The 15,452-nt window shown below is 41.8% G+C and overlaps 1 protein-coding gene across 1 annotated transcript in view; it reads right to left on the bottom strand.

Moving 5' to 3' along the window:
* The window catches only part of phf24 (PHD finger protein 24), a 77,471-nt gene continuing 62,019 nt past the window's right edge, over positions 1-15,452 (bottom strand). The window contains exons 6-9 of the mRNA XM_020701796.1: positions 13,215-13,378; positions 10,285-10,317; positions 6,317-6,394; positions 1-1,259 (exon numbers count right to left, since the gene is read on the bottom strand). Of these exons, the coding sequence (XP_020557455.1) occupies positions 1,163-1,259; positions 6,317-6,394; positions 10,285-10,317; positions 13,215-13,378 (372 nt within the window). The 3' untranslated portion in view covers positions 1-1,162. The remainder of the gene's footprint in view (positions 1,260-6,316; positions 6,395-10,284; positions 10,318-13,214; positions 13,379-15,452) is intronic.

The following is a 15,452-nucleotide window of genomic DNA, read 5'->3' as shown; positions in this document are numbered from 1 at the left end:
TTTCCAATAAATGGTTAGTATGCCATGCATTTATTTCAGCTCTGTGACATTTCTCTCTCAACATAGGGTTTCATGCCATCTACACTTGTGTCACTACAGCAGCACATCATTGAACCTCCAACACATTCAAACACTACATGGCTTTTTGTTTTTTGAAGTCAAGTACAGGTACAATATAAGACATCACATAAATTCCATCATGTTTTTCATAGCAACCTTCAAATACTTTGCTAATTACAATGTAAAGTATTAAAACAAAAAAGAAAATGTTAAATCAAGTGTGTAACTGTCTTTAAACATGACATTTCTGTGAACTTGCTTAATTGGTGAAGAAAGACACTTCTAGGAGCTAGTCTTTCCACAGCAAACATTGTGCAGCTTTTAAAGCACAAGCCCATTACATACAGTAAAGCAATAATATATACATATCACTTACAAGATTAGCATTTATTAATATTCACTCCCTTTTCACAGTTAGTAATTCAAAAGAACAGATGGACAAAAAATGTGAGGATGGGAAGATAATATAGGATACACGAATAAATGCAGCCTTTTAATACTCAATAATTTATTGTGAATGCAAAGCAGATACGGTATAATAGGGTGTATATGGATAGCTTTTATTCTTGTTTGTTATGTCGTGGCGGCAGCAGCAGGGAACTTAATCTCCATCCAGGAATCAAACAGAGGCTATATTGGATTTATAAGTGCCTGTTGTGGTGAGGTGAACAATTTGTAAACGAAAACACTGTCACAGCAAAATGAAGTTAATATGGAAAGCAGAAAACAAACAAAAAACAACTTGTCACACTAATCTACTCTGCAGTGTGTAGCTTATGTTTTACTGAACTGTGAGGACGGCCAGTGTGTTTCTGTCCCTGACTTTTCCTTTCAGAACTACTAAACTCCCTCCATTCGTTCATGTGTGTTGGGAACTGACTGGGATAGGAAAGAAGAGCTTATATTGTTGTTGTATCAGTCAGCATGTGTGTTGTCAGTGTTGAGGTGATGCAAACGAGGTGAGGGTCTGCCATGCTCCACTCTGGTCCATCAGAGGTCCTCCTGGTGACACCATGTCGGGATGTCTGTGTTCCCCCGCTCATCTGTGCTGTGGAGTGTACCGCTCTCTCCCTCTCTGCTGACTTCAGTGGAAGGTCCTGGACTATAGGGGCAAGCGGATGTGCATAGCAGAACTATTGGGCCTTGCAGCCAATATATAAATGGCACTCTCTCTTATAAAGTCTGCCCAAGTGAAAGGCCTGTTGAACAGATAAAAAGCAAACCGTAAAGTTCATAATTAGTTGACATTTGTTTCAAGCAAAAACTGTATAATTAAATGTGTAAAGACCCACTCTGATGATAATGGTGTTTTTAGCATGTTTATGTGGTGCTGTGTTGATAATACAGGACGTGCATAAATAAAATTAAGCTTAAAATTGCATTTCTGAGCATTTTTTTATTCATATCATTGTGAATCAGGAGGAGACAAAAAAAACACAGTTTGAAAAAGAGCTTATTAGTAACAGAAAATATCTTGGTCTAAATTCACGCCGCCCTTGGCAAAGTGCGCCCACACAACAACTTCCAATAACAAGTCTACATAAACGCATTAAAAATGTGCGTTTCAGGCTTCTGCATTCAAAGCTCCTGCATTCACAAGTAGCTACACAGGTTTCTACAACATTTTGGGTTCCACGTACAAAACACATGGCCATTGAATAGCCGTCTAATGTTAAACCAGGTTAAACTTTAGATAGACAACTTTATTTATCCATTTGGGAGGTTCCCGCATGGAAATTGACATCTCCATCGCATACAGCACTGGTTGACATACATATAGGAAAAAGGAAAAAACAGCACAGTGACTACAAAAATTAGAAAGATTAGAACAGTAAGAAACAATTTAAATATCTGAAAAACAGCATATACAAAAAAAAAAAAAGGTCATTCAGGCCCTTTGACCAATCAGGGAGGCGGATTTGATAGTGACGTATGGATGGCGTCTATTTGTTCCAACAGTTTAAAATTTGAACCTTTTAAAACCTCTTAATCCCAAGTAACTGTCATGGGGCCTCTGTCAGACTCCTCCCCCTCCAGCTCTGCTCTGCTCCTGATCACCGCCAGCTGTCGTCACTCAGCTCATCAACCTCTGCTGCTCAAAAGGAGACCCAGCTCCAGTATTCAACGCCGGTTCGTTGCCCCTTATGGTGACGAAGCCTGGTCTTGTCATGCTATGGTTGAATATTGTCTTTCTCTCGTTCTGGCTCTAACCATATTCTCCTGCCTCAGGAAAACCACTTCACGAGTGACATCAGTTGGAATCCTCTGCCAAGCCTCTTGGAAAACCTGAAGACCTCTCGGCCTACGCTTACCGCGCTAACACCTCCAGCCACACCACAAACCACTGTCCAGCCCGGACCTCTTCTAATCAAAGCCTAAACCATCCTGGAAGAAATAAATCATTTCTTACCTGCCACTTACCTGTCTTTATTCTGGGTTCCAGCATCTGGGTTCGCCATGCTCTGAGAATCATGACAGAACCAACTGGCCAAACTCCGGACCCAGCTCACCCAGAAGGACTTTGTTTCGCCCTAAACCAACAAGGCATCGCCCTGGGTCGTCAAGCCGACGCTCTGTCCCAAATAGGGTCCGCCCAACAGGAACTTTTTCGACGTCTAGACGGGCTAACGCAAACATTAATGGATGTTACAGGGCAAATGGCTACCCCTGTTACTACGGCTACCCTTCCTGCTTCCAGCAACGTCACCACTTCCGCTTCTGCCTCGACTCCGGAAAACATCCGCCTACAACCAGAGCCGTTCTTCGGCGATGTCGAAGCATGTGGCGTCTTTCTGCTTCAGTGTCGTCTCCTGTTCCAACAAACTCCGAGGTATTACCACTCTGATCATTGCAAAATTACACAAATCATCAACTCTCTCCGCAGCAAAGCACTACAATGGGTCCAGGCATTCCTGGCGATCAACCCAATATCCCACCTAACTTTCCAAAGTTTCATTGAAGAATTCCAGCTAGTGTTTGATCAGCCAAAGAGACAGGAGGAAGCCACCCGTAAGCTATTGGCTCTCAAGTAACGTAACCGGTCTGTGAGTGACCATGTTATTGATTTCAGGATCCTGGTGGTGGAAGCAGGTTGGTCAGATCCCGCGTTATGGGGGGTCTTTTACCAATCCTTCAGCGAAACAATCAAAGACCACCTATGTGCGCAAACAGAGACCCACACTTTTTAGGAGCTCGTCACTGCATCCCTACGTTCAGACACCCGTTTACGGGAGTGGCAACATGAAAGGCCTTCTCATCCCCGCAAAAGCCCAGGGTACGGCGAAGCAATCTTCACCCGCTCCTCCGTCTGAAAACCCCTATAGTCAACCGGATGAGCCCATGCAGATTGGGCACTCCAAACTTTCCTCGGAAGAGTGGCAGAGACGTCGAGTTGAAGGTGCGTGTTTTTATTGTGGCAAACCAGGACACCAAGTAAATAAATGCAGCGTACGTTTAAACTCTGGAGCCCCCCGCTAGAAGACAAGCCACGGGCGGGTGATTTCTCCTCTTGTACTAAGTATTTCCTCTTCATCCCTGTCAAGCTTTGCCATCCATCTGAGATCATGGACTTACAGGCTTTAATCGCCTCTGGAGCTGAACAGAGTCTTATTGACCACAGTATTGTTTCTCGTCTGTCACTGCCCACCGAAAGACTTCAAGCCCCTGTTAAAGCTGCTAGGTTGGGTGGTCAGCATATGCCCTTGATTACGCACTGTACCGAACCCGTTCTGCTTATTACCTCCGGCAACCATGGAGAGTTCACCCGGTTTTTTGTCACCCACTCTCCTCAAAACATCATTGTGTTAGGGTTTTCTTGGTTTCAGTGCCATAATCCTTAGTTCGATTGGGTTCGTCACCGCCTTACTGATTGGAGTGATTTCTGCCTCGCTAACTGTTTACAATCCGCTGTTCTGTCCATTAAGGCCTCCACCGTTAACACTCTTGAAAAGATTGACCTCTCTAACATGCCGAAATGCTATCATGATTTACGTACGGTCTTTAGTAAATCTAAAGCCAGTTCGCTACCTCCTCACAGACCGTATGATTGTTCCATCAATCTATTGGATGGAGCTTCTCTTCCTAAGGGAAGACTATTCAATCTCTCAGGTCCCGAGAAAGCAGCTATGGAGAGTTACATCCATGAGGCACTTTTTTCGGGACACATCCACCCCTCGTCGTCCCCAGTAGGCATCGGTTTCTTCTTTGTCCAAAAGAAAGATAAAACTCTGAGACCTTGTATTGACTACCGTGAACTTAATCAAATTACCATTATCCATTATTATCATTATTTCTTCGCGGCAGTGTAGACGCTACTTGGCGTCTATCTTCTTCGCTGGTATGTGTTGTTAGCAAGGCAGTTTTGTGTTTGAGCGCCCCCAAGTGGTGTTTTACTGTAACTTCAGAAGCTCCAGACACGTGTGCAAAAGCGCCATTCTCATTGGTCGAATAGATTTTGACGCGAGGCGTCAAAAAAAAAAAACGAACCCGAGGCGTTTTTTTTTTTTGATGCTTTGACGCGTGGCGTTTTTTCGCGTCGGTGTGCACACTCTCATTGGTGCCCTTTGTTTAGTCACGAGGCGTTAAACGTCGGCGAAAATCGCCGGGGAAATTTGTCCCGGTGTGAACAGGCCTTTAGGCCGCATTTACACTGCATGGTTCAAGTGACCCAATTCCAATTTTTTTTCCTCTCGTGTGGCACAGATCGGATATGACCGGTGAACGTGTAAGCAGGACAAAAGTGCATGGATTCCGATTTTCTCAGATTGGATACAGGCCTCATTCATATGTGGAAATAAATTGGATACGAATCGGATACGTGCATTTGCGTGTGCCATATAAGCAGAAAAATCGGATATGCTGCTACGTTACGGAGTCCTCAGAACGTCTACATTTGATGGTTTCAGCATAGTATAGTGTAAATGCAAAAATCGGATACGGGTCACTTTTAAAAGATGATGTAAGCAGGTAGTCAAAAAAATCGGATATAAATCCGATTTGGGCATCAAGACCTGCAGTGTAAATTCAGCCTTACATAAAGGCTATATCACACTGTCGCTGCAAACAATCTGAGCATTATCCACAGATGAAAACTGGTCGTTCTGGACGTTCTAAAAGAACCAGTCTCTGTTCTTTTAGAGGAAACCGTTTTTATAACTGTTCCGGGGAACTGAGCAGCACACCCTGATCGTGCGCTCACACACACACTCTGGCGCTGCCACTCTCCGCCCCCCTCTCCTTCCTAAACGCGCGCGAGTGCAGACACCATTGAGTGTCTCAGCGGAAACTCGCAGTTAACATTAGTTCCGTCTCAGCGCAATACATTTGGGGGGAAATCATAAACAAAGAAAGAAACCGAAACGGTACAAAAGTGATCCGAACCGAAATTGCCGTACCGAAACGGTTCGGTCCAACTAAGTGTACCGTTACACCCCTAGTCTATACCCAGTGGGGGTCTCCTGCTTCCCCATCTGTCTTGTCCATATGGTTGGTCAGGTTTCCCGCAGGGTGGTGTCTGGTGCCACATAGAAGGTGGGTTGCGGGCCAAGTATGGTGGGCACAGCTGCGACTGGACCCTTCTTCTGGATCTCCCAAGCTGTGGCGGGAGTCTATCCGTCCGTCCATTATCCCCCTGGCGGGCTGCCTTGCCTGACACTTAGCAGGTCACTTAAAACTGGTGCAGATCAGAGGAATCGACTTTTTAATTAAAACAAAGCATTGCGAGGGCCCACGGTGGGTGCTGACCATGGTGCGGATGCAATGGGATTTCTGCTCAGTGCTCTGAAGGTCAAACTGAACAAATTCAATGAAGCATGGTTTTAACGTGGTTCCTTCATAATGCATTTGTGAAAATTTCACATAGCTAAAAACCCGCCTTCCGCGCGGAGCAGGGCACCGCCAGCAAAACATTTTAAACTGCTCAAAACCAAATTCATCTACAGACTCGTAAGCCAAAACCCTCTAGCGACGTCTGCGCACATTGACGAAGGACGAACACAAGAAATACCTATGATTTACGTATATCATGCATGTGATATACGGATGCCCCGATTTTACGTAGCGGCAATGTGACATGGCCTTAAACTAATATTATGACCCAAGTTCTCCCCGTAGCTGTTTCAGCATCTATTTTTGCTGGTTTGAAACGTCTCCAATACAGATGTTTAAAACTGCAACATTCGAACAGGAAGGATTTCTACAAAAAACAGTTTTTTGTTTTTGTTTCCAATAGTTGTGACCACATACACTCACAACTAACCTGCTTTCATCGGCTTTGCTCCTTTCACTTCCAGAGCTGGCTGGGCTGTTCTCACAAATGGGGCCAACGTGACTTATACTGTGGGGGAAAAAAACATATATATATATATACATATGTTATAGATAAATTAAACATATACGCAATTTAAAAAAGAGACAAATAACTTATATAAATAAAAATTGGGGGAAATTATCTAACATTGAACAAACATTTAATTTCCATCCATCCATCCATCCATCTTATTCCGCTTATCCGGAACCGGGTCGCGGGGGCAGCAGTCTGAGCAGAGATGCCCAGACTTCCCTCGCCCCAGCCACTTCCTCCAGCTCCTCTGGGGGGACCCCGAGGCATTCCCGAGCCACCTCAACTGGCTCCTTTCGATGTGAAGGAGAAGCGTCTCTCCGCGGGTGGCCGAGCTTCTCACCCTATCTCTAAGGGAGCGCCCCGCCACCTCGGATTTAGCGATTTAGCGGTGCTGACCCTCATCCCAGCCGCTTCACACTCAGCCGCAAACCGCCCCAATGCACCCTGGAGGTCCTGGCGCGATGAAGCCACCAGGACAACATCATCTGCAAAAAGCAGAGAGGAAATCCTGTGGTCCCCAAACCAGATCCCCTCCGGCCCCTGGCTGCGCCTAGAAATTCTGTCCATAAAAACTATGAACAGAACCGGTGATAAAGGGCAGCCCTGCCGGAGTCCAACGTGGACCGGGAACAGGTCTGACTTACTGCCGGCTATGCGAACCAAGCTCCTACTCTGGTCATACAGAGACCGGACAGCCCTCAGTAAGGCTGAAATTAAGTTTATTTCATCAACTTAATTATGTTTGAAATTTGTTTCATCATACTGTTTCTTAGCAAATATTCATACCCAAAGTTGTTGGTCTGGTATACAAGAACAAAACTTGTTTAACTGTGTTCTTTCTAAATATTCCACTTTTCATTTTCCTCTTTAGCTCTAACTCCCAGGTTTCAGGATTCACAAGCTGTTCAAAATAGTTAAGCTCGTGTTTTTCTGAATCTTTCATTCTTTAAGTGTTTTTATTGTATTATTCTTCTGAGTGACTGGTCATATTTCAAGGTATAACTCTTTGTTAAACATTCCCTTCTCTGCTTCTGTGCCGGTCCCAAGCCCGGATAAATTGAGAGGGTTGCGTCAAGAAGGGCATCCGGCGTAAAACATTGCCAAGTTAACCATGCGACTCATCCTCGACTGAGAGGTTGTTTCGCTGTGGCGACCCCTGATGGGGAAAGCCGATAGTGAAAGAAGAAGAACTCTTAGTTAAACAGCTTTAAAAAAACTCATTAAATAGCTTTAAAGAAAAAAACTGATCAAGCCCCATAACAACCACACATGTTTCTGTATATTTTAGCCCACTTTCCATCACAGTGCTCTGTTCCCCAGCGTTCCTTAGCAGACCTTGATTGGCTGGGCGACATCTGAGTCGGCATGACTTGTGTTTCACTGTCTCTCATGTGTTACGAGGTAGGCAGTAGCGTTAAGGGCCTTGCCCAAGTACTGAGCCCTCCAGGTGCCAGTGGTTAAAAAGAAAAAAAAAAAATCTGATAAACTGTGTGCACAGTTTACTAATACATCTGCACGGATTAGAAAATGGTGCAAGTCCGGCTGCTCTGAGCACAGGAGCCAGACTCCAAGCCTCTGTTTGTAGGCAGGGAGGATGCTTTGTTACAGTGTGCAAGAAATGGAGGAGGCTTGGATGGACCGTAGTCCGTTTGAGTTTTCTTCGTGAGCGAGCTGCCGGACTCAGAAGAACCGTGTCTCCCAGGAGATTTGTATCTCCAGACAGAGGACGGGCTTTGGGCGGGTGGAAGCAGCTTTTGAATGAGCAGTCCTGAGAAACCGTGCAAACAATCATGTGAATTTGTTACCAGTCGGGTCCAGACAAAATTGTTAGGTACAAGGCTTGAAATTGATCGGTAGAGATTGATCAGGGTAGTAAAACACAAAACCATGACATGCACGAAACCTTCAAAATAAAACAGGAAGCAGAACTCAAATCATGACACAAACAAAATGGAAGAAACACCTAAGGCAAAAAACCCTAACCATGACAAAAATAAAGCCTGATGTTATTCCAGTGTAAGTTATTTCATGGCTAAATGTTGTTAGCATGGCTAAATGTTGTTAGCACGTATTAACCTAATCCTAACCCTTCTTCCAGGTCAGTTCGGCCAAGTATGAAGCACTGGCCGCACAGAATTAAAAAAAACTACACATAAGACAATATATAACTATATATAAGACCACCGAACACAACCTGCATGTTGTATATATGTATATATATATATATATATATATATATATATATATATATTCTAACAGAACCTTGTTCTCACATCTAGTCCATTTGCAGGGTGTATGTAAGATGCTGGCAGGGAAAGCATACATGGAGCACCACAATCAAGAGGCTGGGATAATATGCAGGAACATGTGTGCAGAATATGGACTGGAAACCCCAAGGTCAAAATGGGAAACACCTCCGAAGGTAGTAGAAAATGAGAGGGCAAAGATCCTGTGGGACTTCCAGATCCAGACTGATAGGCGAACCAACCAGACATTGTAGTGGTGGACAAAGAACAGAGGAAAGCCGTTGTGGTGGATGTGGCAGTGCCAAGCGATGGGAACATCAGGAAGAAGGAACATGAGAAACTGGAGAAATACCAGGGACTCAGAAAAAAACTGGAGAAAGGCTGGAAAGTGAAGGTGACAGTGGTGCCTGTGGTAATTGGAGCACTCGGGGCAGTTACCCCCAAGCTGGAGGAGTGGCTACAGCACATACCTGGAGAGACCTCAGACCTCTCAGTCCAGAAAAGCTACTGCGCAGGACCCTCAAGCTCCCAGGCCTCTGGTAGAGGACCCGAGCTTGGAGGAGAAACCACCCACGGAGGGTGAGAGGGGCGTTATATATATATATATATATATATATATATATATATATATATATATATATATATATATATATATATATATATATATATATATATATATATATATATATATATATATATATATATATATATATATACATGGGCTCAGGTCCAGTGACTGTGGAGGCCAAGTCATCTGGCCATCCTTCTCCTTCTTAGTCAAATAGCCCTTACGCAGCCAGGAGGTGTGTTTGGGGTCATTGTCCTGTTGAAAATTAAATGATGGTCCAACTAAACGCAAACTGGATAGAATAGCATTGCAAGATGCTGTGGTAGCCATGCTGGTTCACTATGCCTTCAATATTGAATAAATCCCAAACAGTGTCACCAGCAAAACACCCCCACACCATAACACCTCCTCCTCCATGGTTCAATGTGGGAACCAGGCACGCAGAGTCCATCCATTCACCTTTTCTATTCAAGAGAATGCCAAGAGTGTGCAAAGCAGTAAACAAATCAAAAGGTGACTACTATGAAGAACCTACAATATTACATATTTTCAGTTGTTTCACTTTTTTATGCATATAATTCCACATATGTTAATTCAGTTTTGATGCCTTTAGTGTGACTCTACAATTTTCATAGTCATGAAAATAAAGAATACTCTTTATATATTTATATATATATATGTGCAATTGTGATTCTTGCCGTATTCACTGTTTGGTGTGGACTTCAGACACATAATCATTTCTCCAACACATCCTTGAGTTACAAAAGGCCATTAAAGACAACAGACTTTCTTTTGATCCCAATAATTAGAGGCTACCTTTTATCCTTTTGAAGGCCCTGCATAACAAGACCAACAAATGTGGAAAGCTAACACTCTGCTCATTAAACTTCATTCTAGACTGCATGCATCTTTGTTTGATTTATGTGCTGAATGACTGTCAGCTCTCAGATGAGCTGCCTCTTTACCTCTCCTTTTCAAATTGAACTCAAGGGCTTGCCTGGGAACACATCAGAGGGGCTGCAGGCTGTTCAAGTGAGGATAAAGACCATGCAATGCTGAGTCACACTCACCCACAATTCATAGGGGAGCAGAATCCCATGAGTCTGTGGGGGATAGGTGAGAAGTATGGAATGGTACACTTTGACAGAAAGTGGGCATGGCAAACACAAGACAGAAGTTGACTGTATAAGAGAACTGGACTGACAGACTCATCCCTCTGGCGTTCTAAACAGGAAGTATGTGGCTTCAAGATGCCAAAATTCTGTAGATTCTATAGAAATATAAACAGCAATTACCTAGTTATTATATCTGTCAGAATAACCATCCTTGCTCTGCTATCTTTTTAAACATGTTCTTGATAAAAGGTTTTTTCACTTTTTTTGTAGTACAAGTTATTCAAGTAAACTGGCCAATCAGATGCCTCAAAAGTATGTGGTCTCAATGTTGAATGTTCAAAATGTTTGACAGACTCTTCCCCAGCCCACTTTCAGTGGTAGGCGGTGGACTTCCAACAAGCTAACGCCTAATTGGCGAGGGTAGTTGCAATACAAATTGTGACTCAGGTAGACCTGGAACCAATCACTGCTTTCTGACGATTTCTGGTTCCAACATTGCAACATCTGCATCGCAAAGAAATTGGAACTGAACTGATTTAATTTTGTTGGAACTGGAAGTAAGACAATTTCTATGGGTGACGTCACTCACTCAGTCCAGTTCTCAGAGTCAAGTCAGTGGGATATGATTGTAATTATATCAGTTATTAGCTCATTAGTCCAACAACAGTGCAATGGGAAAGAGTAGAGGAAGTTAACTGAGGTCAGAAGTGAGCATTTATGAGCAACAGTATTGGAGCAAAATCCCATGAATCTGTGGGAGTTAGAAAAGTAAGGAATGATACAAAAATCTATTTTGTGTCACCTTTGATCCAGTCTCATCACAAAGCTACACATATGTGGCAGTTTAACACAGACAGAAATACAGTGGCACACTTAACATTTTCAAAGAAATCTTATAGAGGAAAGTATAACTGGGCTTTTTAGGCCATTCAAAACAAAAGTTTGAGTGAGAAACTGATGCAGTGGTTTAAGAAGCTTTTTTTGTCGTTTTGATATTAAACCAAATCTTTATAGTGTTGCTCCACATCACAATTGAAAGAGCTTGTAGGCTGATGATGCATTTTCAAAGGTTAACACAAGCAAAAGTAGAGTAATGGCAATGTGGTACTGGTGCCTAAGCTTTGCAAACTTTTATGAAAGCAATCTAGGAAAAAAGCAATCTATGAAATCTTAAAACCATGGATTGTAATTCAGAAAGGAAGGTCCAAAACAAAAGCTCTGATCAGACAAACAGTGAGTTTTACCTTCTTTCCTTCCTTTTTATCATTTTGGAGCAAAGCATAATGTAAATAGTAAATAGGTGTTCACTTATATAGTGCTTTACAGTCACAGTCACATTCACCCATGCACACACATATTGACACACACATGGCGGCTTCGCTGCTGAACACTGGCGAGGGCTGTGTTGGGTGGCTGAAGATTTTGGAAAGGTGGCAACCTGTAGAGTGCCATTGAAAATGAAAGAACCATCAAATAAATGTGTAAAAATTGTTGAAAGCCAAGATGGGCTGCCATACACAATACAGGGGTGAAGCTAATAATTTGAGGGGCTCAAGATTTCAATTAAAAATGCTTTTGCCTTTTTCGCAATGCTAAAAGAAGCTTTTATTGATGACTTCTTAATCTTTCTCTGTAATGATACTAATATTGGGGGTTAAGTTGGGGACCAAAGCTTTATGCTGGGAAAGCACCAGTATCATACTCTGCAGTTGGCTTACATTGAATACGATGCCTATTTTATAAAATAAACTTCTCCTGTTTGGTCGTGCTGTTTGAACAATACTTTTTGTTGTTTAGAGTTTTCAACACTAAACTGAAAAAATGAATATAAATATTTTACGATATGATTGACCATATTCAGCAACATTAAAACTGTGCATTGAGGAAAATTGCTGCTGTGTGCTCTGTTCTACAAAGGACAGAAAAGGTGTGACAAACTGCATCTTAAAAAATACAGAAAGTACTGATATAATCAATTATCAGTGCATTCAGCATGGTTAAAAGATTCATATCTGTGAAAGCCACATGCTAAGCATTCAGAGAATAGCAAAAGCTAATTTAAATAGATGTTGCTTTAGCATTTGCTTATTTGTTTTTTTAATGTTTTTCTTTCTTTAAATAAGAAAGGCTTGTTTTTAGACAAATGTAATACAAAAAAAGACTATAGGATCATGGGAAAATGTGCCACTGCTGAGATAACCACGACACTGCAGGGCTTAATGCTCAATTCTGATTTTTTGAAAAAATTCACTTTTTTTGCAAGGCCATTTTGCTGGAAATTGTTTCAAAAACCACCCTGTTGCGATAAGAGCTCTCGAGTTTGACCTGAATAGAGCTGTCACCACAAATATTAATCAAATCGGTGACCACGCTTCCCTTCCACTGACTGGTCTCAGCAGCATCGTCCACCATGGTTGATGTTTATGTTCTCGTTCCCGCCTACTTCAACGCAGAATTATGGCGTTTGTAGCGTATCAATGACGTACGGGACGGATACATGTGGCCTGGCCGGTCAGACAGTGGTCGTATTTCAAAAGATTGGAAACGTATCGGATTCAGGACCACATACCCAAGTGGCCTGGGTCACATTTGAAAAGATCAGATCTGTGTCGTTCAGACTGTCGTGAAAAGATCAGATACAGGTTGCATAGGGGCAAAAAAATAGGAATTGGGTTGTTTCAGCCTGCAGTTTGAACGTAGCCTAAGCTTTAACAAGCTTAAAAATAGAGCTGTTGTAAGTATCTTAGAGAAAAAAAAGCCTATAAAAAGACAAAAATATTGTGCTGCTCAGCATCAATGATTTACAAAAAGCAAACCAACTGGTTTTGCATTCATTTGCTGAAATAAAAAGATCATGCAAAACTAATAATGTTTGGGATCCTTACCTCACGTTACAGGACTGAGGGTCTTTAAGCTCACTGAACCAGGACTGTTGGGCCTGACGGCATTCTGCTCTCGTGATCAAACCATCTTGGTCCTGATCCAGACCGAGGAAAACAGACCTGGCTTTATCTCTTTCCTTAGCAGTCAACAGACGAACGAGCGAGTTCTGGAAACAAAGAAAAACAAATGATTCACCACCGTGAAATCAGAGTTGGAGGCCTGTTTTCACTCCTGGTATGCCAATGACTTGTTCAAATCTTTTATCATTTTACTTTTTAATAAGACAGCCAGTCTGCGGGAGTTTTTCCTAAAAACATTTTTCCTGAATCACTTTCAATCAGGTTAACTGTGTAAATTGAACTGCACACACTGACAATGTAATTGGTTTACTGTTTATTGTACTTTCGGTGCCAAGAAGCACTTAAAAGTCTTAATTTTGTTTAAAAAAATGATAATGCGCCTTATAATCCAGAACACCATATATATCCCCTGTGCTATCTTAGATGATCCCACACTTACATTGATGTGTTCTCCCTACCATGACAAAGGTGGATAAAGGTGGAAAGATTTCATGTAATCCATGGACACCAGTGAAGATCAGAAATTATTGAAGAAAAAAGCTTCAGCACACTGTCTAATGGGTCTAGATGACCCAACTCCCAATGTTAAAGTGCCTAGGATAGCACAAGGGTTAAATATAGATTAATTCTGGTTGTTTTCACCAATGTTTACTCTTCTCAAAGCAATTTTGACAGGTACACCGCACTTAGTCAAAATGTTTGGATGGGTGTCATTATGAACGTTAATGCTTAATGGTTAATTGCAAGGAGCAATTAACCATCCTCAATGAACTACATTCAAAATTCACTTTTCAACGTTTATAAAACTTAAACTTAGTCCATCTTTATCTTCTGTCTTGTCTTCTGCTGTGCCTTCCCCCCTTTCTTTTCTTTTATTTTTTTTTTTGAACCGAACACCCCCCTAAAGGCCATATTGTGCATGTTGCACAGCATAGGGACTACAAGTCCAGTCTCTTGACGGGTTTGCTCATCCGTCCAGTATGGAAGCAATTCTGTAGCATTAATAAAAAGCAAAGTCAAAACCAGAAATGCTTTTTCATTTTCAAAATGAAGCTGCATTTTTTGACTCAAAAATAAAATGAAAAAGTAATCCACCAAAATGCTTTTTCTTTTCCTTCCTCAACACAGCTTATTCTGTCACTTAATTAAAATTAAAATTAAAATGGTATTTGACATTTCATTTTCAAGACGTTCTCTGGTAAATGTGTAGCATAATTCATTTAGAAATGTCTAATTTGACATTTAAAATGTATTAATAGAAATGCTTTTTAATTTTCAAAATGAAGCTGCATCAAATGACTCAAAATTAAAAAGAAAAAGCAATACTTCAAAATGCTTTTTCATTTCCTTCCTCAACACAGCTTATTCTGTCACTTAATTAAAATGATAAAGAAAATGGTATTTGACATTTCATTTTAAAAAAGGTCCACGGTAAATGTGTAGCAAAATTCATTTAGAAATGTCTAATTTGACAATTAAAATGGATTAACAGAAATGCTTTTTAATTTTCAAAATGAAGCTGCATTAAATGACTCAAAATTCAAATGAAAAAGCAATATTTCAAAATGCTTTTTCATTTTATACTTAAAATCGCTTATTCTGTGTCATAATTAAAACGAAAATGCAAAGAGGGGATTGCATTTGCATTTTAACATCCACCCTGGGAAACTTGGAGCAATATTCATTTCTTAAAAATATTAGCAGAGGGGAGGCGGGGCGATGACGTCACTGCTTTCTCCGTGTGTAAGGCCGCTGTCGCTGAGAGACCTGGTGTGTCTGTGTTCGCATTGAGATCACCTAAAACCGGGTCCTGTTCACAAACCGCTGGACCTGGACTGCTCAAACCTGGATTCCTGGATCTTAATGCGAGAAATGCAGCAGAATGTTCCTTTATCTCCCTCGCGAATCAGAAGCTGTGAATCGCAACCCAACTTCTTCAGCGTCGTCTGACCGCACGGATTTAAAAACATATGATCGAGCAGAGCAGGCCCTTAATAATAATCATGACAGTAATAAAAGCACATTATGAAGATAGTCTCCTGCAGCTTCGCGCTGAGTGAGTGTTTTTGGTCCAACCAGCAACGTTTAGCATGGAGAAATCTGCTGTCTGTTGATGGGGCTCCAGCTGTCATCAAACAGCAAATTCAGCGCGAAGCTGCA

Source organism: Oryzias latipes, chromosome 12 (genome assembly GCF_002234675.1).
Source record: "Oryzias latipes chromosome 12, ASM223467v1".
NCBI lineage: Eukaryota > Metazoa > Chordata > Actinopteri > Beloniformes > Adrianichthyidae > Oryzias > Oryzias latipes.
Note: the sequence above shows the minus strand (reverse complement) of the source record. Positions and strands in the feature narration are given on the sequence as shown.